Raw genomic sequence first — 27186 nt, 5'->3', positions numbered from 1 at the left:
GGTTTAGCAGGCTAATGCTCAAACCACTGAGCTATCCCTCCCACTGTGTAGTTAAAAAGGAAGGAATGCCTGTGTCAGGGAAAGGCAGTAACTCAACAGCAATTATATGAGGAGGAGAATTCATAACTCACAGAATTCAAAATAACTCAGCATATCTGACAGTGAGGCAGCTCTCACTATAGAGCCCTACAATATTGGTGAACAGGGAGGGCGTTAGAAGGGACCATCACAGAACTAGTGCAGCACATATAGGACACACTGGAGTGGGGGGGGGAAGCACATCAGCTTGCAAAATCATGTGACTGAGCAGCACCGCTCTCTCTGACAGGACGAATCTTTTGCACGGGGAGTAGGAAGGGAGAACATTAGGAGAGGTTCCACAGTCAGGAACGTGATAGTCACAGCTTGAGCCTCATGTCACTTCCATTCATAAACCCTCGTTTTAGTTCATGTAGAATTTAAAAAAAAAAAATTCAATCCATTTATACTGACATTTCTTACACTTGGTCTGAGCCCGGAAGTGCTTTTTCTGGGAGAAACAAAGTTTTCAAGCATGTGTGGTGGGAGTCTGAAAACTCACCCCCAGCTTTGTTTAAATATTTCAAAGATGGTGGCTGAGGAATTCTTGATTTGCCTTGGTAATAGGAAATAAAACTCTGGAAATGTATGTAAAAGATAGTGTGCTGAGTATACACCATCTGAACATCCCATCTCTTCATTGAAACCCTGCTTCTTCTGTGAGGAACATGAACTATAACTCACATCAAAATATCATTATCACCACTTCCATCTCTGAGTGTTTTCTTGGTTGATCTGTTTTTTAGACTGTGAGCTCCTTGGGAACAAAGACTTTTTTGTGTGTCTAAGAGCACTGAGCAGAGTGTGTCCAAGCAGAACTTTCCGAAACATGCACCAAACTGTGCTGCTACAAATGTTCAAAGTTGCAGATGCTGGAAAGATTACGTGTCACTTATATTTGAATATACAATCATTCTAAGAAGGACAAGTAGTTCTAGAAATAGCAGCTGCAGACTGCACAGGCTCTTATTTGTCATACAAGAATTGAGCAGGCCCTGCATGTTATGTGGTCTGACTGGTAGACCATGGAAGCATGGCTGTAAGCTAGTAAATGCAGTTATCACTGTAACACCAATGAGTGAGGTACCAGGTATAAACCCATGTCTGCTGCATAATGCATCCCACAGGGAAGACTATATTGCTGCTACTATTCTGTAACTACAGCATGGAAGCTCTTCTTGTAGTTCTGGTTGAACTTTTTTCTTGCTCCTAACCTCTTCTTTGCTAATACCTATAATCTCCTCAACCATTCCCCAAGCAACGTGTGTTGACAATCAAGTTATGAAGGCTTCGGGTCCCCATAACAACTATAACTCTAGCCCATTAAATGAATATTAATACTGCTCTGCCAGTAACACAATGTACATAATGTGAATTATGCACTGTAGAGTTACGTTTAATTGCATTCTTTTCTATTACACCAGATAAAAGCATGTAGCATGTCATGTCAGTGCATACAAGTTATGTGATCATACATACCAGAGCAGAGATGAAGTTGTTCTGGAAAATTTAACTCAATCTCCTAACTTCTGTACAACCAAAAGGTGACGAGCAATCCTTTTTAAAAAATGGAATACGCATCGCTTTATATGCTAAACACCCCAAATAGCAAAGGACAGAGTAAAATGCAATCCTTTCTGAGTTGAAAACTTACCTTTTTTTTTTATCATGTTAGCTGTTACACTCCAGCATGTGCCATGATCTGAAGTCACAGCTATCATGGAACCCAGCTTATTGGTCTCCAGACACGTACTACTGTTTTAATATAAAATCATTAAAATGTAGGGCTGGAAGAGACCTCAAGAAGTCATCAAGTCCAGCCCCTTGCGCTAAGGCAGGACCAAGTAAACCTAGACCATCCATGACAAGTGTTTGTCCAACCTGTTCTTAAAAACCTCTAATGACAGGGATTCCACAACCTCCACTGGAAGTTTATATCTAACCTAAGTCTCCCTTGTTGCAGATTAAGCCATTGCCTCTTGTCCTACCTTCACTGGACATGGAGAGCAACTAACCACTGACTTCTTTATAATAACCCTTAACACATTTGAAGACTCTTATCAGGTCATCCTTCAGTCTTCTTTTCTCAAGATTAAACATGGTCAGTTTTTTTAAACTTTCATCTTAGATCAGGTTTAATAAACCTTTTATCATTTGTGTTGCTCTCGTCTGGAATCTCTCCAATTTGTCCACATCTTTCCTAAAGTGTGGCACCCAGAATTGGACACAGTACTCTAGGTGAGGCTCACCAGTGCCAAGTAAAGCAGGACAATTACGTCCTGCGTCTTACATACCACACTCATGTTATACACCCCAGAACAATATTAGCCTTTTTGCAACTGTATCATTGTTGATTCATGTTTCATTTGCGATCTAGTATAAAGCCCAGATTCTTTTCAGCAGTGCTATCACCTACCTAGTTATTACCCATTTTGTAGCTGTGCACTTGATTTTTCCTTCCTATGCTAAGTACTTTGCACGTCTTTATTAAATTTCACCTTGATTTCTGACCAATTTGTCAAGGTCATTTTGAATTATAATCCTGCCCCCCAAAGTGCTTGCAACCGCTCCCAGTTTGGTGTCATCTGCAAATTTGATAAACATATTCTCCACTCCAATATCCAAGTCCTTAATGAAAATATTGAATAGTACCAGACTCAGAACTGACAAACCCATGGCGGCTATTCCATATAACTCTATTATCCTCTAGTTGCTTACAAACTAATTGTTTAATAATTTATTCCAGTATCTTTCCAGGTATTGAAGTTAGGCTGACTGGTCTACAGTTCCCTGCGACCTCTTTGTTCCCCTTTTTAAAGATAGGTAGTATGTATACCCTTCTCCATTTCTCTGGGACTTCAGCCATCCTCCAGAAGTTCTCAAAGAAAATTGCTAATGGTTCCAAAATTGCTTCAACTAGTTCCTTAAGTACCACAGGATGAATTTCATCATATCCTGCTGACTTGAATAGATCAAATTTATCTAAATATTCTTTAAACTTGTTTCCCCCCTATTTTAGCTTGTGTTCCTTCCCCCTTGTTGTTCATATTAATTGTGTTGAGTATCTGGTCACCATTAACCATTTTAGTGAAGACTGAGGCAAAATAGATATTAAACATCCCAGCCTTCTTGCTGTCATCAGGTATTTGCTCTCCTTTGCCATTAAGTAGAGGACTTGCACTTTCCTTCATCTTACTCTTGCTCCTAATCATATATATAAAGAACCTCTTCTTATTGCCTTTTATGTCCCTTACTAGGTGTAACTAATTTTGTACCTTACCCTTTCTGATTTTGTTCCTACATGCTTGAGCTATTCTTTTGTACTTCTCCTTAGCAATTCATCCATGTTTCCACTTTTTGTAGTATTCCTTTTTGATTTTCAGGTCATTGGTAAGCTCCTGATGGAGCCATATTGGCCTCTTATTTATAATGTTCCTATCTTTCCTTCACATTGGGATAGTTTGCAGTTGTACCTTTAAAACCATTTCCTTAAGCAATTGCCTGCTCTACTTAACTATTTCCTTAGATATTTTTCCCATGGAACCTTAACTACCATTTCTCTGAGTTTGTCACAGTTTTTTTTTTTTTTAAAGTCTATTGTCCTTATTCTGGTGCTCTCACTCCTTCCTTTCCTTAGAATAATGAAATCTGTTATTTCATGATCACTTTCACCTTTAGATTCGCTACCAATTTCTCCCTGTTGGTCAGAATCAAGTCTCAAATTGCTGTCCCCCCTGGTTACTTCCTCCACTTTCTGAAATAGATACAATTCCCCAAACACTCCAAGAACTTATTGAAAATGTGGTGTTTCCAACAGATGGCTAGGTAGTTCAAGTCCCCCATTACTAGCAGGTCTTGTGCTCTGGATATTTCTGTTATTTGTTCTAGAAATGCCTCATCCACCTCCTTCCTGATTTGATGCTCTACAGTAGACCACAACCATGACATGTTGTTTTATATATATTTTTTCTGGAGCTTTTAATATGTTCTCAAAAACATCAACATGGCATTGTTGTGAAAACACTGGCTTTCACCTGCTAGTAGAGCACTGGTGAAAGTGTTTGTTTTAGTGCACACACTAATCTCAATGGTCGGATGGTGCACATACTACTCCTGCCACGAAGGATAATGTGTGCTGTTTCCACTGCACTGTGGTTTATGAGATTTATAAAACCCTCCTTCTCTTCTCCCAATACCTGCTCCACTGTTAGAGCCGGTTGTATTCCCTGCCTCACTCTTCCTTATAAACACCCTTTCCCTCTGCCAACCCAGGCCCTGGCCTGGTCATTTCTCCCAGGTCTCTCCCTGCATCCCACATAGATCATAGAATATCAGGGTTGGAAGGGACCTCAGGAGATCATCTACTCCAACCCCCTGCTCAAAGCAGGACTAATCCCCAGACCCCTAAATGGCCCCCTCAAGGATGGAGCTCACAACCCTGGGTTTAGCAGGCCAATGCCCAAACCACTGAGCTATCCCTCCTCCCATGCCAGACCCCACTGCACCCTAGCGCCACCACGGCTTCCACAGCCCCCTTACCCTCTTACAGTCTAGCTTTACTGCTTTTCCCAATTCCTGTCTCATGCCAGAACCACTGTCTCACCCTTGCAGCTTTTTTCAGTAACCACCTCATAAGAGAATTCTTATTTTTCCCAGTGACCCCCCCTACTCTTCCTCACCATCAGAAACACCTCCACACCAGACCCCACAATGCTTCTCTAGCATCCAAATTCTTTGCCAAAAGCCCTGCGACCTAATCCCACTGCATCCGCATCATAACCCCCGCCCCCTTCCTAGCCTCTACTTCTCCACGTGCTACTGTCTTCAACCGGAAGCACCTCTTCTCACAGAGTCCCCTCTCCTGCAGTGATCTACTACTCTGGCTTTACTGCTTATACTAATGCTTCTTCCTCCAGTAGCACTTCCTCTGTTCCCAGTCATAATGAATGACTTGGAAAGGGTTCCAGACTTTTTTATTTGTAACATATAAACAAGATGTTGCCATTGTATTACACAGTTACAGGAGTTTGGGCAAAGCTACAGAGTATTGCAGTGTACTGAATGACTGTCCTGCCTTACACTGAGCTGCATAGCCCACTGTACTGCAGTGAATTATTACTGCAGCATTTATAAGGCATCCATCATCATGGTATTGTATTGTGCATATCACTGTATGATGCTGTGCTCTATTATTGTACTATACAACCCCAAACATTTTACTGCATTGTAGGCTACACCATCCTATTCAGTACAGTACAACATCTCCACTCTCCTCCTATCTGTATGGACTCCCCATTTTTAGTGATTCCTGTAGTGGAGTGAGTGATTGCACATAGATTTTACCATGTTATCATTAAATGGGGATTGTTTAGTTAAACAAGTTAAATCTATGCTAGGTCATGGAGCGAGGGAATTGAACTTTTCACAGATGATCATGGACCCCAAATACATTCACATGTCATCCACATTCATTAGCCCTTCTGGTGGATCCCTTTAAGAAAAGCCCTGTAGTTCTTTTATAAGAAGAGAATCAGGAACAATTTCATGTGACAAATAGAAAAACCTCTCTCTTTAGCAAGATCATTCTTTTAGCCGGCCCACTTACCATCATATTTCACATTTAAATTCCACAAAAGCTCCATTTTTAAAAGGTGGGGTTCTTTATTTAAGGCTCTGACTCGACAGGTTTGTGCTTGGGCAGAGATTGGGTTCCGGGCAAGCACAGATAAAGCCTAACCAAACAAAATAAGCAGTTCACAAAATAGCGATGAAGCCTTGGGTCCCCATCTATCCTGCCCTGCCCATGTCACTTCTCCTTGCACCTCACCTCCATTTCAGCCTTGCTGCTTCTCCCAGGACTTTTCACCTCTCCTCACCACATATAATGGGGCTCTCTTAACAGTGTTTTGCACGGCTAGGTCCTATCTATCTTAGCGAGGGAAACTACCACCTCTTTATACTAAACCACAATCCTTGCTAGAAAGGAGTTAAAATGATTTCCCAGGCCCGTGTCATGAGGGCCAAAGGGACCAGTACACTAGGTAGATGAATGTAAAAAAATCTGTTCTTTAAAACATTTTTTCTAATTTTATGTTAATTTCATGCTGGTTAAAAGCCCTGGACTGGCAGGTCTGGAGACCCAACTCCTCTGTCCACAGCATGGGTACAGTGTGGGTAGCTGCATCGCAACCCTCCCCAGATTGTCCTGCTAATGTGGCTCAATCCTGGCCTACAGGAGGCTAGGGATGAGAGGGGAATTCGGTTTCCATGACCATTCCTAGGTCTCTCCATTGACACCACCAGTGAGGGTGTTAACTGTGGTAGCAGTCTGTGCTATGTGTTGGGAACTGGACTGAGAATCCTCAGTTTTGTTTCACATATGCCACCGAACAGCCAGCAGATGGCAATGGCTTTTGGTCACTATGGAGCCTGGCTAGACTGAATCAGAAAAATCAATGCTCTAAATTTGTCTGCACATGGTGGCTCTGTAATGAGTTACATGCGTCAACTGACTCTCACCTTGGCAGGTACAAAACTGCGTTGAAGGAATTACCCTCACCAAATCTTTCTTTCAGGGGTAGGAGAATCTGCATCCAACTGTTCTCTGTTACTGATATCCGTGAAAAAACCTTAGATATCAAAACTGGGAGTTGAACTAAGAACACCTCTGCTCTTAAACCTTATAGGAAAAGGAACAATTTTAGAGTTATCAAAATACATCTTCCTCTCTGTTACATGCAACTCAGAAGAGTTCTTGAGGATTTTTTTGTAGCTCAATTCATCTAAAAACTCCCTGAGTCCCTCAACCACATATTTTTTCTCTCTCTGTTTAACAACTTAACCATAGTCTACTGCCCCAGGTAATGCACTGTTGGAAGGACAACACCCCAGATTGGTTTCCTCCTTTCTCTGCTGTGAGACGCTGTTTCATAAATGCAAAGGAAGCACCAGACATGACGAGGCAGGCAGGAAGAAAAGAACAGTGGAAAAACGGAAGGTGGCAGCAGGATTCCTAAATTAAACCCCATCATCAGCCTCAGTAAGTCTCCTCTGCATGAGCACTACGGGATCAGAGCTGAGCTGATTTCCCTGAGAAGTGCTGAGCACCTACAACTCCTATTGATTTCAAATGGATGCACCTCAGGCCAAGTGGGATCAGGTTCTCTAGGAGACGCTGCCTAGAGCAAGGCATTAGATTTGGGCATTGCTGGCTAACCACAGTGGTTATTTATACTACAGTCAGCACACAGCAGTTCTGGTCAGAAAAGCCAGGTCAGAGGCTAACTCTCAGGGTCTTGTACGTTGCTGTGGTGACAGCTGTCCTCACCAATTCAGGAAAGAGGAAGTGAATGATACTTTTAATCTTCTTATGCCACCCACCAAAACTTCCTTTTAGCAGCCAGAGTAAGAACATAAGAGTGGCCGTACTGGGTCAGACCAAAGGTCCACCTAGCCCAGTATCCTGTCTTCTGACAGTGGCCAATACCAGGTGCCCCAGAGGGAAGGAACAGAACAGGTAATCCTCAAGTGATCCATCCTCTGTCGCCCATTCCCAGCTTCTGGCAAATACTGAAGTCTGAGATAAAACCAAAACCACATCTGACTTAGACCAATAAAAAATCATTTGTCCTTTGAACTTAGGCCAGTAAAAAATCATGGGAGGTAGCCTCTTTCTTTCATTCCTCTGAAGTCCTTCCCCCATCTTGGAGGCTTATGGTTGCCAACTACATGACACGGGACCATCCCAATTCCAACTGGTTTGAGCCATGCCGTGTAAGACTAACTTTGCAGGTCTTTAAAGGGACACTGTCAACTTGAATTTAAAAAAAAATCAAGGTTCTGGTGCAGCATGCTTTAAACAGGATATACAGAATTAAACAAATATTAGTCAGGTTTTTTTCTATGCTTCCCTCCTGGCTGATCTTTACAAGAATCTTTTCTTTAATTACATGATCTCATATTTGTACACTGATTCATTCAGTGCCCAGGATAGAACTGCTCTGAGGATGAATCAGGGTATATTGTAAAGGAGATTTTGTCTATAGGGCCCTGCCTCATTTGTTGCAGGAGTTGGAAGGTGTTTAGTGAATGAGGTAGAGGACTGCAAGAAGAAAAAGGATGGTCTCATGGTTAAGGAGGTGAATGCAGCCTTGGAGAACTGGATTCTATATTTGCTTCTGCCACAGAGTTCCATCTGATGCTGGGAAAGTCAGATAAACCAAACTTTTCACAGATGGGTACCCAGAAAATGAGGAAGCTAATATTAGTGACCAACCTGAGACTCTGTGGTCTGATTTGCAGAAGTGCTGAGTGCTCCCAGCTGCAGCTGATGTTAATGAGAGCCACAGTTTGAACATATGAAGTGCTATATGATGCAAAGTATTCTGAAAAAAAAATATCAAATCCTAGGTGTGTCATACTGGGCACACAAAATTAGTGGAAACTTTTGACTTTAATTCCTCTGTGCCTCAGCTTCCCATCTGTAAAATGGAGATAATAATACCTCCTCTCACAGCAGTGCAGTGAATATGAATTCACTAGTGTTTGTGAAGACACTCAGATACTATAGTGATGAGTGGCACAGAGCGGGGTTTGAATGATGTGCAGTAAATAAGGCCAGGGGGCCACACACTGAACACTGAGGAAAAAATAAAATATTGAATAGCTGCTCTTTAAGGGAGCACCATCCATCGTGCATTGAATGAGGCAGGGATCCTGTGGGAAAAAGCATATGAGATCATGTAATTAAAGACTGTATCATAATGCATATGCACAGGAAACAAATTAAGGCTGCCTGAGTAATCTTCATTCTGGCATTTCTTAACTTTTAAGTGCTTGACTTTGCAGCCTTAATAATGTTCTTTTAACATTGTTTTTGAGCAGTAATATAATATACACATAAGACTGACTGCCTGGCACTGAAATGCAGCCATCTCTAGCATGAAATGCAGCATCTGTTTAACAGTGCCAATATATAACATTTTAGAATAGGAAGTGAGGAATACGCCATCTAAATAAAAGTACAGGGGCAATATAGGGCAGTACATATATTACACAAATTGGAATTCAACGAGGACGTCCAGGTTAGCATTGCTATTCTTGTGAAAGTTGCTGTGGAATCTGTAATGACTTACTGTAATGCAACAATGCTGGTATCAAAGAACACAAACACAAAATTCATAATGGGCCTTAATTATTCAAGAGGGTTCAGAGATTGACAGTTCAATTTGAGCAATGATTTTTTGTACTTTTGATTCTCTTGGTCAGCATTCTGTGGATACGACCGCTTCTGCAGTCTGGTCTGAGCCTCAGAGACTGGGGCAATGAACTGACACTGACTGCTACTAGAGTCATCATTAATCTGAATCGGAGTCCTAGCCATTCAGAATGTGCTTAGCAGGGGAATACAGCCCCAGTCTGGGAACACACAGTGTGTGGGCAGGCTGCTGCACCCATATGGAGTCCCCACAACTTCAGTGGCGCTCCATATGGATACAGCAGTTGGCCCAGGCATGTCAGTTTCAGGACTGAGGCCTAAATTCACCATTACACTGGAACAATGAAGGAGATGAGAGATGAACTTCCTTCATTAACTTCAGCACTGTGCATCCGTTTCTGGCCTAAGTGCTCTGGCAGCCCCCAAAGCAAATGTAAAACCAATCACAGAGGAAACAAACTGAACTACAAAGCCACATCATCTGGTAGGGTGCACTGACTTTTTTTAAAGGGATACTGCCAGGGACTGTACTTTTGGCCCAATTCTAAAGTGTATTTTTAAAACACCTTTTCACCATCTAATATAAATAGAAATGTCTCAAGATTTTTAAAAAATAAGTCAATGACCTTTTTTTAAAACGTAAACATTCCCCTGGAGTGCTGGAAAGCCAAACACAACAGAACTGTGCTGGTGTATGAGCACCACGTAAAGTAAAACTGACTATAAACAGAAAATGACTGTCCAAGCTGAGAGAAATTCAAAAAGTCAACGACCATAAATTGTGAAACGTAAATTAGTTTTTTAGTTTTAATAATTTGAGAATATTTGCAGCACCAGGAAGGATTTCATTTTTTAAATGACAGTGTCCCTTTAAATGAATTAAGGCTTCTGCTTTTTATTTTTTTTAGCCATCATTAGTGATTTTGAGGGGACTGCTGTCTCCAAGGAGGCACTGATTAGGATAAGAAGAAGGGGAAGGTATCATGGAGATAGCATTAGACGGGGATAAGGATCTATTAAGTGTAACTCAGCATCAACCCTTTTACAGCTCCTACTGTACATGCACATAAGGATACGGAGCATAAATTATGGGCACGTCTGGAAAGAGCCTTCCTTCTGAACATTTTCTTAAAAAAGTCTCAGTACAAGATAAACTCCAGAGAGACTGATACAGCAAAGGAAGCGTAGGGCTCCAAGGAAGGCCTGCCACATGAAAATTCCCACAGACAATTTGGAAAGCAAGCTGGGGCCAGTAAAAGAAAACGCCTGTATTCTGTCACTTGAACGCAGGTGGGTATTTTTTGTCCAAAAAGCTAGTGCATCAGGGTGGATTGGAATTATTCCCAGCAGCTGGACAGACAGAGATTACTGTGTGGTGCACTGATGGCCGGGGGGAAGTCTTGGGGAAAGGCAGGAGGAGGAAACGACAGTTAAAACAAAGTAAACTGCTCCTAGAGGGCTTAATCCAAAGCCCCTTGCAGTCAACGGAAAGAGTGCCATTGACTGCAATAGGCTTTGATCAGGACCAGAATGTGTGTACATGGAAGTCGCTCCTTTCCATTCCGGGGAGTTGGTCCTGATGCTCTCCCTACCTACACTTTGGGCTTATACTCTCAGTGAGAAATGAGGGCCAGAGAAGACAAGGTGAGCCAGCACTTGTGTTGGCTCTACCTACAGAGTGCTGGTTGCTTGGGCTAGATCTACGAAGTCTAGATTTAGTGACTAAACGAGGAAACTGCTACAATGGGGGCTAAAATAAAGAAAGGGATTTTAATGGTCCAGGCTGGCAAACTACAGACAAGTAGAATTTACAATCCTAAACTAAAGCCATCTATTAAGGGAGGCAGGCAGCGGCACCCAGGCAAGAAAGGAAAATTGCCGTGTCGGAGGGATGATTCTAATCCCTACATCCAACAAAAATAGAGTAAATCACTCTAATACATGTTTTTAAGGATCTTAAATAACATAAAAGAGAATTAATATAATCAGAAGCTTCCATATGGACAGCTGGATGATGCAGAGCGGGTCTCAGGGGAATATGAGATCTGGATTTGTTGCATTTCCTAACCTGCAATACAACAAAGTAAGTCAGAAGAAGTATCCCTTATCCACCAGTAAGTGTTTCCGACGTCTCTACTGGGAGCATTTTGCTCTCTTTAGGACATCAGAACACTCCAGTTTCTTTGGAAGAAGAAAGGGGAACCTCAGGAGCAGACTTTTGAGAGCACTGGGTTGATTTATTCCCCCAGACTGAGGGTAGCTCCTAAAGTTTGTTGTTTCTTGTTTTTGATTCTCATTTTGTCCCCCCATTCACTTTATGCTGACTTCTTTATCCTAGTGGAACGTGGCGGGAGAGAATGTTTTTGGGAAGCCAGACAACAAAATGGGCTTCATCACCAACAGGGAAGGTGGTTGAGATTTAGGAGTTAAAAAATTAAATTTAGAAACAGAATTCAGTAGTGTACAACCCTAAAGGAGAAGGATTTCGCTGTTGTGGGAAAAAACCCTCAATAAACGGTTTGTGGACTGCGACAGGCTCTCCTCTCTTTGAGCTGGAAAAGGGGTTCTGCTATAGCTAATCAATTATGTGCAAGGTTTATTTCTTCTTGTTGTTTGTGAGCCAAGGTTGGGAGAAAGAGGTGAAGGGAAGGTTGGGGAGGGTTGTCAGCGGGGTTAGTCTCAGTAAGAGGTTCTGCTATACATACCACCCAGGTGCAAGTCGATGAGGTCACTGTAATAAGACTCTCCCCAATAGTCTACAACAAGGAATCGGTGAAGAGAGAGTTATTGGATCAGATATCCACCCCTAGCCCCACCAAATCAAAGCAATATACATGAGAGAGAAAGACACACACATACACACAAGAGAGAGACACACACACACAAGGTGAGAGAAAGAGACAAAAACAACAAGAAATCATGCAGCTGTATTATACATATACTGGAGGAGATGGGGAGACAGAATAACAATCCCCAGCAGGCAGGCAGGCAGGCACTGGGCTTCTAGAGGGAGGGGGCACGAGGGCTGTACAGAGACACTTCACCTTGTTCAGTGTGTAGTAGTTCCTGACACCGACCTGTTTCCTGTTCTTTCTAAGAAAGGAAGAGCTATGCTTGTTGCTTCCAGGCTGAAAAATGTGTCCTAAGGAAGCACCATAATTTCTCGGGGAAACTGCAGGAGAGGTATAAGGATTGATTTCTTGGGGGTGAGACAAGACTGAGTGTACAGCACATGAGTGGAGGGCACTGGGTGCTGGAATAACTGAGGAGTCCATGAGTGTGTGCACTGGGAAGATACGTGTATATTTCTGCCAATACGAAACATGTGCTGGGGAAGGAGAATGTCTGTTGGTGTGGGTGGGAGGTAGGTGCTGGGGAAGGAAAGAGCTTGTGTGGTTGTGCAGGTGTGTGATAATGGACACAATGTGTATTTGCACACCTCCTAGAGAAGGGCTAGCCAGCCAGTCTGGTATTACACTGTGGTTCTTTGGGCAAGAGGCACATGGGGGCAGTTCTTTCTGTTTGGCTGAGCACATGGTTTAGCTCATGAAGACCAGAGACTCTTGGCAAACCTTGGTGATCTGAGAGCTGCAGGCATATTTTCCTTAACTTTTAAAATTGGCTGCCCAAGATCTCTTTTAAGCGTGAGAAGAAACATCCAAGATGACAGAGCCCTCATTACTCACTTAGTTTAATAATTAGTCAACAGAGTGGAAAATAAACACGAGAGACCAAAGCCAAAAATGTGTCCCACCAGACCAATGCCCTTTTTTTAAAAAACAAAGTTTTGATAAACTAATATCAGTCCCATGCAGAACACCATTTCCCATGGGGCATTTGAGGGAAGTGGAGAATTAAACTTTCTTTGAGACTGAGAGAAAGAGGCAAAGATGCAAAAAAGATTTCAGCAGACTGAACTCCTGAACACACCAAACTTTTCACTGGAGATGGAGACCACATTTCAGAATGTTCAAAGATGTCTTTTCTACGCCTTGAATTTAGTCTGTGCAACCACCAATGGGAGAGATTGTTAAAGAAAGACAGAGAGACTAATAAGGAAATGAAGTAGCCATGGGGAGGTGGGGGTGGGAGCGGTTATGGACTATAAACTAAGAATACAAAAAATAAATGTAGGAATAAATATTCAACTTTCAACATGGTAAGAAATTAACAGTGGGGTGCTCCAAGTTGTGTACTAGAACTGGTGGAGTTTATGTATTTATCAGTGATTTTGAAAAGAAGGTGAACAGTGAGGTGGAAACATTTGCAGCTAAAATTATTTAGGTTTTAGTCAAAACTAAAGTAGACCAAAGAACTTCAAAGGGACCTAACCAAGTTAGATGATTGGATAACAGTATGATACATGAAATTCAATGTTGACAGATATCAGATAATGCAAGCTGGAATAAATGATTTGAAAAAAATCATACACATTGCTGGGTTCTAAATTAATGTAACCTCTCAGGAAGAGAGCTGGACATTATTGTGAACAGTTCAATGAAGATATCTGCTCAGTGGCAGTTGTTAAAGCAAACAATGTTAAGATGTATATAGAATGGATGGAAAATAGAAGTGAAACTATTTTAATGCCATGATATAAACAAATCATAAATCCTCCCCTACAATGCTGTTTTTAGTTCTTGTCACCCCATGTTAGAAAAGATATTACAGATATAGAATGGGCCCAGAAATGGGTGCACATGATTAAAGGCAGGGAGAGACTCCCATTGGAGGAAAGATTTAAAATGTTTTTGTTTAGAGAAGAAATGAATACGAGGGGACTTGATAGAGATAATGCGCGGTGCAGAGACGATCAGGTGCTCTTGTCTATTCTGTTTCAGAATACAAGGAAAAAAGGAGTCAATTAAAGGAAATGTGAAAGGCAGCAAATTTAAAACTGACAGAGGCAATGTTTTTACACAATACTTAATTAGCTGGTGGAGGTCATGGCCACAAACTATATGAATGCACCAAACCTAACTGATTAACAATGGAAAATCTGAGGAATAAATGGAAACTGTCCATATGTCAAATATTGTCATCAAGAAGTGGTTAATCATTTTGTCCACTTTACTTGCATATTTCCTCCTACCATTTGTTTGGTAGACGCTGTTCCTTCCTTTATGTCTGTGCAGCGACTTGCACGTTGTAAGAGCTACTTGAAATTATTATTAATAATAATATAAACCTTTATGTTTTATGTCAAAAATCAACCAGCAATGAAAGTTAGGAAGAAATCTGCTCTACGGACAGGTGATTATACAGTTATACATTACAGAGAGTCTAATACCTTTCCCTGAAGCATCTGGTGCCAGCTATTCTTCAAGAAAGGATGCTAGACCAGATGGACTATTGGTCTGATCCCGTACAGTAATTCCTATGTACCTCAGCCCTCTGTGTCAGCCAGGTGTGTAAAAAAAAACAAAAAAAAGAGATGTATTTCTCCTACCTTAAGCATGGCCAGGGCACTCTTTCCCTCAGTATAAACTTGGGAAATAGGGAGAGGCCATCTTCAGGCAGGGGCGGCTCCAGGCACCAATGCAGCAAGCGCATGCCTGGGGCGGCAAGCTGCGGGGGGCGGCCTGCCGGTCGCTGTGAGGGCGGCAGTCAGGCAGCCTTCAGCAGCATGCCTGCAGGAGGGCCGCTGGTCCCGCGGCTTTGGGGGTAATTCGGCGGCGTGTACGCCGAAGGCACACGACCGGCAGATCACCCGCAGAAATGCCGCCGAATCCGCGTGACCGGCGGACTGCCCGCAGGCGCGCCGCCGAAGGCTGTCTGACTGCCCTGCTTGGGGTGGCAAAAAACATAGAGCCGCCCCTGTCGTCAGGTATCATACAAGCACTGTACACATTCCTCTCCTTTTGACCCCCACTTTGCTTATCGGATTTCACTAAAGGGAAGTGCTAACATGGCTGACCAAGGACAAAAAAGCAGGATTGAAAGCCATAAAGTACAGTGGAGTTTGCAGCAATTTCACACATAGTGATCACTGCTGAGTTGGTATCTGAGGCAATGCAGTGGTCTGCTTCAGGGAAAAGGGTAGGAGACGTATGTAGATTTCCTGGATGATCCATGGATGGAGAAGACAAAAGTTGCTAACACTACTGAGGGAGGGGTAAAGTAAGGATTTTAAAAGGAGGGGAAACACGGTGGCTCCAGTGTGAAGATAAGTAAAATGCCCCCACTGGGCTGGCTGAGGAAGTGGGGGACACAGGTCACATTCTAGCCTATGTTTCAGCCAGCGGAAGTTGGATTTAGACTTTTTTGGAATAAAGCATTCCCTGTTTATCCTCTGCAAGACTTGGAAGAGTTCAGGCTGCAGAGTCCCTTATGACGGGCTGAAGCTTCTGTAAACATAACTTGTACAACCTTTTGGTGGAAATGTGGTGCTGTCACGGGCTCAGAGCATCTCCCAGAGTTTTGCTGGAGCAGGAGATTCTCGCAGTTGCAACAAGAGAGATGCATGTTCTCATATTCCTGTTTTTTAAAAAAATGATCACAAACACACCAGCCCATGCAGGGCTGGCTTTAGGTTCTGTCAGGCTCAATGACAAGTAAAATATGCAAGGCCCCAATTCAGCTCTCCCTCCGCCCCCCCAAACTGGATACCCACAGCCTCCACACCATCACTGCCTGCCTGGCTAGACATTCCCTAGATTGTGGAGAAGCACACGCTTCCATTTGTAAGGCTCCACAGCCTCTGGTGACGCTCCTTACATGGATGTCCTCAGCAGGTGAATGAGGAAGAAGGGATTCAAGGTGACAGAGGAACAAGCTAAAAAACTAACCAAAGACAGGAGAGAGAGGTATTAATTGTGCAGTAGCTAGAGGGCCTGGGGTCTGCGAGTGGTGCCATGTCTGAATGCATAGATAGCATAGAGAGAGAGGTGCCACTGCAGATGTATTATTGCATCAGGTTATTCTGTGAACCGACATATAGAAATCAATCAGAACAAAAAAACCACTGAGGTGATCAAGCTTGTGCTCCAATGCTGACCGCGTGATTGCAGCACAACCCTTTGTTTGGATAAGGCACTGTTAATCGCCCAGCCTCTATAGGCACTTTCCTCTGCAGCCATGGGCGCCAACTTATATGGGCTCTTGGAGCTAAAGCCCCAGGAATATTCATAATCAGGGGCTCTGCTCCACCAATATTTGGAGCTAGATTTTTCCCCTTCCCCGGAGTTTCCCTGCCTGAATGTAAAGAGAGCGCACAGCGCGTCTCTCTCTCTCTCTCCTTTGCTGCTGCTGCCGGTAGCCTAAGGGCTGCAGCATTAGCATAAGAGGAATGTGCTAACTACTTCTGAAGCACTCAGGAGGGGGAGGGGAGTGGAGGGGGCCTCCCCTCCCCTCCCCTCTCCTGCCCCTACCTGGAGGAGACACAAACGGGCCAGGAGACAGACATCATTCACCTATCACCTTAGCAGCTGTTGGGGCTTCCGTGAGTGTTTGACCCTATGATTTTTTATTATGTTTGAGTGTTTGACCCTGATTCCCCCCCTGCTCCAGCCCCAGTCCCAGCCCCTACTCCTACCCCCAGTGAGGCACAGCAGGCTGCACAGGGGAGGCAGGAAGCCACATGTGAAGGCAATGCCCCCTCCCCCAGCACCCACCAACCCACCTGCCACAGGAGGGATGGGAGAGGGAGGCTTCCTAGACCTGAGCAGCTGGGGCTTGGGTGAATTTTATGACACCCTGCTCCCCCAGCCCATAGTCAGCCACCACCCTGCCTACCCCACTTCTGCCCCATGCTGGGCAAGGGGCAGCCCCATCCCCCATCCACAGTGACGTTATGGTGAGGGGCAGCAACATGGAAGGCCACCTGTGCCCCCCCCCCAGTACCCATCATAGGGGAGGGGAGTGAGCTTTCTGGACCTGAGAGGGGCTCTAGGAGCATGTGCAGAGTGTGTGTGCCATGGGGGGCAGGAGGGGTCCCTCCCCTGGAGCTTGCTGCTGCCAGTGGTGGTGATGGGGAGTCCTCTCTGGCCCTAGCCCTGGGGCAGCCTGTCTGCACCCCAAGTTCCTCATCCTCAGCCCTGCCTCACCCCAAAGCCTGCACCCCCAGCACCGAGCACGCTCCTGCACTGTGAACCCCTCATCCCCAGCCCCACCCCAGAACCCTCACCTGAGGGGGAAAACATGCAACTTAAATTTGGTGGTCAGTTTGGAGTATCATTGTATTTAGCACAATATTTGATTATTTTACACCCTTCAAAGTATGTAACTGGTCGTATACAGGTGTTTTCTCTGAATACTGTCTGTGTGCCTCAGTTTCCCCAATGCATTTCTTAAGGCTCTAGATGGTGGGATAAGGGGGTGTGATTGTTGTAAAGCCCTAGAGGGCCAGTGTGATGCCATCTGCACAGAGAATAGCTGCAATCCTGCCTCCAGGCAACTGATAGCCTGGGCCACTCTCCTGCAAGGTGCCAACTGAAGGTGTTGGAGAACAAAGAGATCAGGTGGCCTCCTAATGCTTGGAAAAGAGACAAAGGCCAGAGGAGGGAGTGTCAGTGCCTGTGCAGACTTCTGGGAAGCGCATGGTGTGGAAGGGGATGCTGGGATGCTTTGGAACAACTCCATACAAAGCCAGTCAGGACTCTGGGGGAGCCTCCTCTCTGAGCATACTGTCTCCAGGGCAAGAAGCTTACACCTTCCTGGGTCTGACCTCGGAGCATTTAGCATGCCCTTCCACACTGTGCACTTTCCGCAGCGAGTCTGCCCAGGCAGGTCCTGGGGCAACCAGAGGTCCGTGCACCCCAACTCCGCAGTCAGATGTGACTCTCAGCCAGACAGTAAAACAGAAGGTTTATTAGATGACAGGGATACAGTCTAAAACAGAGCTTGTAAGTACAGAAAACAGGACCCCTCAGTCAGGTCCATCTTGGGGGGTGGGGAGCCCAGACCCAAGTTCTGGGCCTCTCCCGATTTCCCCAGCCAGCTCCAAACTGACACTCCCTCATCTGGCCTTTGTGTCTCTTCCGGACAAGGAGGCCACCTGATCTCTTTGTCCCCAACACCGTCAGTTGGCACTTTGCAGGGGAAACTGAGGCACCCACACAGTATTCAGAGAAAACATTAAGAACATTCCCACTTTGTCACAACAGGTGCAACAAAATTTAATACCGTATATTAGGTATTAATAGGCAAGTGCTGCTTCTGACTTTCCACTTTTAATTGACCCTTGTAATCTTGTGGTGCTGACGCACTGTAGCTTCATTTTATATCAGCTTACAGGGTGGGGGGGGGGGGGACCACCATTTTGGGCCCCACCAAAAATTATACAAACCTGCCGCCTATGTCTGCAGCGGGTGGGTGAGTGTCACTTGCCAAGATTATCTGGGTATCTCTCACTTCATTTCCCAGCTATCGCAGGGGCTCGATTACTGGTGCATCTTGGTCACTCATATTCTCTTCCTCTGGCACACAGTCGTTTAGTACACTATAGATCTTAGTTCCTTTGATCTAATTTCAGTTGTTGGGTTCATGTGTGCAGGTGCTGGGTGATGTTGGTGACCTATGATATCCAGGAGGTCAGACTAAATCTAGTGGTCCCTTCTGGCCTTAAATTCTAGGATTCTGACTTTCAGAAAGCCCAGCTGAGGGTTAAAGACAACCAAGTGAGATGGCTGAGTAGTAACCAATGAAAACCACACCAGATCTCCCTCCCAAGGAACCTTTATCACCCAGTCCAGTGCAATCCTTTCAGAGACAGTGGCTGCTCTTCCATCCGAGCACCACACTGTTCCACCTTTCAAACAGCTGTCCCATTATTACCACTTGTAATCTCTGACCTCTGCAGTATGGTGCACACACCTGGGCCTGCCAGCCGCACATGCCCTGCATTTGCCTGGGGGGCGTTGGCTCCTGGCCCAATAATTGTATTATTTGGGACTGGGTTTTTTTCTGGATTATGATATCATATGGGGAAGTTGTAGGGGTAGAAAACTGCCACTTGGAACAAGTGTTTTTCTGCTCAGATATTTTTCCAACCTCGCTCAGCACTCATTGTATTTAGTCACAAAAGGGATGTAGCACATTCCATTAACAGCGTGACATGGTGAAACCTTTTGGTACATGCATTTCTGCTCCATACAGCTCGGGTGAGAGGTTATTGGTGTCTGTGCTGTGCAGTGAGGAGAAGGTACTTGCTGGGACAGTTCTGTGATGGTCTCTTGTGTGGACACTAACTTTGATGATCCAATACAATGCAGGAAAAACAGATGTCATTTCACAGTGATTTTCTTATCCTGCCAACTGGGCTCTCCTTTCTGGGTAACCTAAGTGAATTCCAGCTGGGTAACCCCTGTGCAATTTCTCTATGATGTAATTAATATTCCACTTTTGTTCCACCACCAAATAATAATAGAAACACCTAGCTCTTATACAACAGTTTTCAATGAATAGTGGGTAGGCATTTCCTGAGCCCCAAGCAAAGACAACTGCTCTGGGGACTTCTCCCATGAGAGAAGCCCCAGAGTTAGAAGAACTTCAGGGATAACAGGGCCTCAAAATTCTGCTGGGAAAAGGGGAATTAATTCATGATCTGAGTCCAGGTTAAACTATTCCACTTTCAGTTCAGAGAGGACCCCTTCACCCTAAACTACAAATTGTTACGAACTATTGTATGGGCATTTAGTCAGCAAACATTCAGCATTTTAAGGTACCTGCTTCTCCTCTAAGGGCCTTCTCTACTGCAACCCCTCTCTCCTCCAGCTGCCTCTGCTTCTCTTCTACCTGCTCCAGCTGCCGTTGGATGATCTGTTCAGGAAGGGAAGAAAGGAACACTATCATCAGGAACTGTTCCAGTACTCCAAATTATCCGGCCCAGAATGACGGCTCCCCTTTCTCCCAGCAATTCCAAAAAGCTGCTCCCAATGTAATACTTCCGAAGTAGGTGTCTAATCAGGAGAGAGATGTGTGCTTTGCCCTAGTTTTGCAAGCAATCCCATGATGTTCCATTTTCTGCTTAAGTCTCCCACCAACCCCCAAGACAAGAGGTGGTGCTGTTTGGTTAGGCGGGCCCCTTTCTCAGTGAGACAACACAACTGGCCAACAAGTTTCATGTAACTCCCACCACCGCCTGGAAAGGACACCTACCACCCATTCCAAAGGTGCCTCTGACAATAAAACGTTCATCTGGTACACTTATTGCAGCAAAATCCCACTGTAACATCCGTGGCCTTATACAATCATCACTGGCATAGCTGCATCGCATGTTATTTCGGGAGATCTGTTATTCCATTCGATTAACAATGGTTATTGCTCAATGGTAGTAGCTCTGACTATGCAGGTGTTTCCTTGCTCTGCACCATCATGACAGCTTTGAGCAACTCCTGGCATGTTTGTGATGAGGCACCCAACATGATGGAACAGCAGCAATCTTGTTGAAATACAGGAAAGTAATCAACAAAATCTGGCTAAACAGCCTTCTCTTGCACATCCTGCTGAGTGTCAGGATAACATGGTTTTCCTGGATGGCAGAGTGTATTTCCTGTCAGGGCAAGAAGATACTACCAGAGGTATTACCTGGGCTCTGTGTAACCTCTTTAGTTCCTCCTGCTTGGCTTGTCGCCGGGCAGCTTTCTGCACTCGCCTGGTCAGTTTGGCGTTCAGCTCCTCCTCAGTGTAGGCTCTCTGCAGAAAGGAAAACAAGAGCAGATTTCACATACCACGAACAAGAGCGCGGGGGAAAGAAGACACTCCTCTCTCCATTAACCTCACAAGTGATGTGATCCTTCATTCCCACAACTTTGGCAAAGAGTCAAGCTGTTCCATCTGCACAGGTGTTCACAGCGCAGCAAGTGACACTGTCAGGATCAAGACAGCATGAAGGAGTGTGTAGCTCAACTGCAAAGCTGTGATTTTATACAGCATCCCAGTCCTGGCTTTAGCTGGTATATAGAATCTTAGACCCAGTCTAAGCACAAAAATTGCACCCACTTAGCTAATTGGTACAACCCTCTTGTTTGGACACTCTGAAATCAATTTAAAAGTGTCTACGTATGGAGGCTGCACTGACTTAATTTAGAAAAAGGCTAAGGGCTTGTCTACAAGGGAAAGTCATACTGATATACTGTTTTAGAGTCACACCTTCGCTTATATCAGTATCCCCCACACCTGGTCATTCTTATTCCAGTGTAAGAGTGCCTTTTTCAGTTTATCTAATGTTGCTTTGGAAGGGTTTTAAGCTAAATGGAAAAAAGCCACTCTTTATTTGGAACATAGGTCCACATAGAGGAGTTATACTGATATATCAGTTTTATAGCTGGTAAAACTTTTCTGTGTAGACAAGTCCTTAGTTAAATCACTGTAATTTCTGTGTGCATAGACAAAACCTAAACGTAAGGGAGGGAGGGAGGGAGGGAGTGAAGGGACTGTCATAACAACCACCATCACAGCTAGCCAGTGAAAAATGAAACCACAAGAAATCATGTCAAGGGAAGAAAGGCCATAGCTACAGGGGAAAGAAGGTTCTTTTTCAGACAAGTTAACTCAGTCGAGTTAGCTTAACCCGACAGGAAAGCCCTCTTAATACCAGGGTAGACACAGTTTAATATCTTTTCAGTCATTATGTCAGACCTGTATTACCTGTGTTGTAGCCTAGGTGGGCACAAACTTATGTGACTTTGAAGATGTTAACAAGGCCTCACAATTATGTCAAGCTAACCTGACAGAGCTCACTTGACTGAAAAAAAGCACCTTTCCTCCTCATATAAACAGATTCAAAGTCTAAGGGACAACTGGAAAGAGGCAACTGACTCTTCATAATCAAACCCAGTTGTGGACAGAGATGCCGCTCAGTTTAAGGGGCAAAATGTTGGGAAAGGGAGACCTGAATTTCTTTTTTCTAAATCTAGTTAACATCACTATTCTTTTGCAAGTCCCAACTGAGCAGCCCATCGTTGTAAGATTGGTCTTGACAACCAGTATCTGGGATAGTTTAGTGTGATCTTCAGTGGAGTTTTAAAGCCAAAAGGGCAGCAGCTCTATCCCACGCTTTTGACACGGGATTACATGGAGGCACCATCATATCTGCCAAGGGAAAGGAGTTAATGTGTTGCTTCTTCATTCTTCTGCACATAAAGCTACCCCAGTTAGAAAGCAAAATAATTGAGGGGTGCGGGTTTCTGATCCCACCAGACACTCCTGTGACACAGGCTAGGTTTGGGGGCAGGGATAGAGTGTAGGAAACAGAGATACTCCCATTCTGCAAAAACTAATGCAACAACCTGGGCTAGTTTCATTATGATTTCACGGTTTCTCCAAGTGTGTTTCGAAAGACCCTGGAAACTAACACAGGACCATTTACTCTTTTTCAAATGGGGAGGGTTTTTTTTTTAAACACACAGGTACAGTACACTGAACAAAATCAGCCCTGCTTTGAAGCTACGGGTTCTTAATGCATCTGCAACACCAGACTGTCCTACAGATTGATTAACAGTCCCCCTTTTGGACCTCTGAGGTGCACTGATCATTGCATGCAGTCTAACGAGTCAGAAAGGTTTGGGGTTTGTCGCATTTCCTGTAGATGATCTCGAGGAAGATTCCGTTGCCAACGTTTGCTAACATCTCACTCATGCAGAGTCAGGGGTTGTGGTGTTAGTGCAGATGTGGTGGGAGGGCTGGGAGCAAGGTATGGATATGATGGGTTAATAAATGGGCATGCATGCAACAATGGCCAGCAATGGAGACACTACCTTTGACGAGTATGATCTCTTGAATGCCAGGGCGTGTGGTACATAAATCGACTTTAAAATGGGAATGGTAACGGGAAAAAAATAAAAACACACAAAATGGAGCAAAATCAGTTCAACATTGAAAACAAATGCACAGTAACACAAACAAAGCTGTTTTAAAATGCAACATAAAATTGTACAAATGGTGAACCTGGCACAACCTGATTACGCACAATGGAAAATCTCTACTCAGAAATCCATTTACCAGCACTCTCCTGAAGGCAATTCCAACTGAGGAGCCTCTTTGGAAAACCAGTCATCCAGGAGATCCCCTTTTCTATTCTGGCAATAAGTATATGTAGATATGTGGACAAACAAAATTTTGGTTCAAGCTTTGGAACAATGGTTTGGGTTGGTTCTGTTTTGATCTGAACCAACTCAGCCAATCATATATGGCTTCTTAAAAAAAATCCACACGCATATGATTGAGTTCTTTTAGAAAGAAAGATTTGGCTTGTGAGAACCCTAGATTCACCCAGTCCACGCGATGTTTCTTGCCAGGAACACAAAACTTTCAACAGATCTATCCAAAAATAAGACTGACAGATATGTAGCTGGGAACCCCAATCAGAGATGAGGATCCACTGAGGTAGTTATACATCTGTACAGCACCTAAGACAGCAGTCCATTCTACATATTAATGAATCTCTTGGTGAAGAAGCCCTTTCAGATATCTCACTATACTGCTCTCTATACAGTCTGTTATCTTGTCCATGGGTTTTGCCTTTGTCACAAAGCCTAAGCCTGCATCCTGGTGGGACTCACTCTGGTGTCTGCTTGTTCAACGTTCAGAGCGGCAGCAAGGTCACGTGCTGACTCACTCATATTTCCCCTCATCTACTTTCTGCTCCACCGCCTTTTTTCTCAGAAGTTCTGGTGCTTTTATGGCTTCGATCTGGCCTTTGCTTACTAATTAAAAATAAGCTCTGAGTTCCACCACCATGGCCTCGCTCATTGCTTTGTAACCTGCAAGAACATTACCTGGGGCTCTGAGCGTGTTGTGTCTCATAAGCTAATGGAGGCTCTGACTTCCTACCTGAATGGGACTCTTCCAAGAGTGCTGAGATGGAGACACTCTTCACTACACCAGTACTGACTCCGTGGTGCTGCATGGTGTTGGAAGTGTTCTGCTGCAGCAGCGGCTCAGTAAGGAGCTGTGCTACGAGTCAGTAATAGCTGAACACTCTGCTCTGGCCCCTCAGTCTTGTAATTTCAATTCAATTAAAAAAAAAAGTTACTACCTTACCGATTCAAGAGTGGCATGCTACGGCTATGTCCACGCAGCAGCTGGGAGACAGACGTGTTAGCTGTGCTTGAGGTAGACAAGCACACGCTACCACTGCTCAAACTCGCACACTAAAAATAGCAGTGTGGTTGCAGCAGCACAGGCAACAGCTCAGGCTAGACGGGACAGCCTAGGGGCTTGGGTGGGACTGTTCTTGAGCCATTGGCCTGAGCTACCAACGCTACGCTGCTATTTTAAGTGTGCTAACTTGAGCAGAGCTAGTGTGCGTCTGTCTACCCGTGCTGCGAAGCATGAGGCCAGCTGCTGCGCAGACGTACCCTTATCTCCATTACCCCCTTAAGGAGAAATGATTGTACTGCCCAGTATTCCTGGGTGAAGTGAATTTCCATTGTGCGATGAGGTACAGAGCACACTGTAACACGCCCTGGGCAAAGCACCAGCATCCAGCATTTTTGCAGAATATTCATTTAATTAAAACAATCATGAATGGAAAGCTGAGAAACAATCTGAACATGTATGCAAATTTTAATATTCAGCGAACTATCTGCAGCAGGAGACGTGTCTCTGATCACCGCCCCACATCCTGTACATTCTCTCTCTCTCTCTCTCTCTCTCTCACAGATGCACCCACACCTATTAGCGCACACCCCACAGGGAACGACATGAACATTCTTTACAGGAAGCCTTTCAACAAACGCAACACACCAAGCCACACAAAGTTAATTCACTGCTGATTGCTAATGCTAGGATGGGCAGGCTAAACGGGCCAAGCCCTCTGGGAAGCAAGTTCAACACAACAACCACAAAAGCAACATCAGCTGGATTTTAACTCCGAAAGGGTTCAGATAAAAGTTATGTGGCATGAAGGAAGCCTCTTTTCCCCCATAATGGAGGAAATAAGCAGTTGACTTGGGCTGTAATTAAAAGGCACAAATCAAGAGTCAGTGCTGCCCTTTTGCCAGCCACATCCTGGATGCAATTCCTTCTGCAGCAAGACTTGCCAGGGTGTGGTGTAAATGTTTTACACCCCCAGACACAGTTTGTTGTGAACCAAAAGGCTGACGTGTCTGTGGTCTGTTCCCTCTGGATGAGTGCACATGCTCCCAATTACTGCTCCTGGAAAGCAAAGGCGGGCACTGAGCAAAGAAGAGATCCTTAAGTGTGACTCAGCCACAGCAAATGGAGAAAATGAGACAAGAAAACCATACCCTGGAAATCTTGCTGCTTATGTAAAATAGCTGAGAAAATTTAAAGGAAGAACAATATTTTGTTGGGTATCAGGAAGAATTCCAGGCCATCTATAACATCCCCAGGCCGTGGAATACTCAGTGGCCAGCATCTCTTCTGCAAAAGCCAATGTATATCAAAGTTGCTCAGCATGGAGGTGCCAGAGAAACGAGGAGTGAGTATTTAGAGCACCTCCAACTTTGAGAGCATACATGATGCTTATTGAAGTCCTGCTGCCAGGAGTTCACAAGCTGGACAGAAATGACAGCATCACAGCTCTTATCTGAACCCCCACATACTACATCTCTTTCTGCTTCCCCAGGTACCTCCTCCTTCTGCATCTCAGATGCAATGCGGAACTTGTCATGAAACACCTCGAGGGCAAGCAAAGAAGGAAGAGAAGAAAGGGGTCCAATATAAAGAACAGTTCCCAGAGTAAAACCCTCCTCTCAGAGAAGGTGACTACATATATATATGAACCGGGGAGGGAAGCTTAAAGAGGTTTAACTAAGTGAGGACAAGTTCCATTCACTTCAGTACAGCAATCCCTCTGCTTGCCATGTTTATGAGAATTTTTGTTAGTTGCTCAACTACATTTTATCTTATCATAGTTAAAAATACAAGTGGAAATTATCTTCTGCTGTATTTCCACTTGCACTGCTCCACAACCTCCCCAATCAGCTGAGACCTTCATAAGCTGAACCAGACATCTGCCCTAACCTGGCATTTGCCATTGATTTCTCCAGGCTTGGTGAAAGGTGGGGGGAGCTGCTCACCATTAGAGTGGAGAGTGATACTGTCCTCTGAGGCTCCTTTTGTTCACGAGATGGAGGTGGACGATCCCATCCCAGATGCTAGGTACATACTCCAATGGCTAGCTTCTCCAGTCACCATGGCAACAATTACATTTTTAGCACAGTTAGCACGGGTACGTCTCCTCAAACTGGAAATTACACCTCCAGCATGAAGTGCTGACATACCCTGGGAGCCAGGCACAAGGGGAGAAAGTGGGGACAGGAGAGAACTCACTTCTCTCTTTCCAGTGCATGCTTGAGCTGAGGATCATGGTACTGTGGGTGAGAAGGCCGTACCCAATCACCACACCTCAAACCTGCAGAGCACATCCAGGAACCCCTCCGACAGCTGCAGGTTTCTCTCCACTCCAGCATCCACTGTAATTTTTTAAAATCTTTCACTTGTTCTGTTTTTACTTTATTTTTTCCCCTGATCAAATGAAACTATGAAAACATGGCCACCCGCTTCATTATGCGATGAATACACTAGATAGAGAGAAATAAAAAGCAGGGGCCCCTCAGTTCCTGCAAGGTCTCTTGCCCATAGGTATGCCCTGGTCCCAGCAAAATGACAGGTTTCTTTTTTCGGGTGTTTGTGGGGGTCCAGCAGAAGCTCCTTCCACTTTCTCTTTACTTTTCTACTCCCCTTTGAGCCCCATTTCACTGTGTAGTTGCGTTTGGCTGGGGAGGGGTCAATGTGGCTCGCTCCAGAACTCTACAGCACTAGCCAGAGGAGGCTGCTCACAAGCAAGCAGACACTTCTTTCTCTCAAGAAGCTGAGCGGACACCCATCCCTTACCTGCATGATGAGCAACAGCCCTATGCTCAAATCCCCATGTATCCAACACGCCTTCTTCCTATTCCAGTTTCGCAGTCACTGCTTACACC

General features: G+C 44.5%; 1 protein-coding gene across 6 annotated transcripts in view; it reads right to left on the bottom strand.

The window, feature by feature from the left end:
* Positions 1–27186, bottom strand: part of MICAL3 (microtubule associated monooxygenase, calponin and LIM domain containing 3) — a 261040-nt gene that overhangs the window by 12634 nt on the left and 221220 nt on the right. For 5 of the 6 annotated variants that reach the window (XM_039545905.1, XM_039545912.1, XM_039545923.1 and 2 more), the window contains 4 exons: positions 22993–23043; positions 20822–20929; positions 19960–20053; positions 12001–12051 (listed from right to left, as the gene is read on the bottom strand). In XM_039545905.1, the coding sequence (XP_039401839.1) occupies positions 12001–12051; positions 19960–20053; positions 20822–20929; positions 22993–23043 (304 nt within the window). The remainder of the gene's footprint in view (positions 1–12000; positions 12052–19959; positions 20054–20821; positions 20930–22992; positions 23044–27186) is intronic. The other variant, XM_039545950.1, reaches the window with a different exon arrangement.

This window comes from Mauremys reevesii, linkage group 1 (assembly GCF_016161935.1).
Source record: "Mauremys reevesii isolate NIE-2019 linkage group 1, ASM1616193v1, whole genome shotgun sequence".
Taxonomy (NCBI): Eukaryota; Metazoa; Chordata; order Testudines; family Geoemydidae; genus Mauremys; species Mauremys reevesii.
The sequence above is the reverse complement of the archived record's forward strand: the minus strand, read 5'-3'. Positions and strand labels throughout refer to the sequence as shown.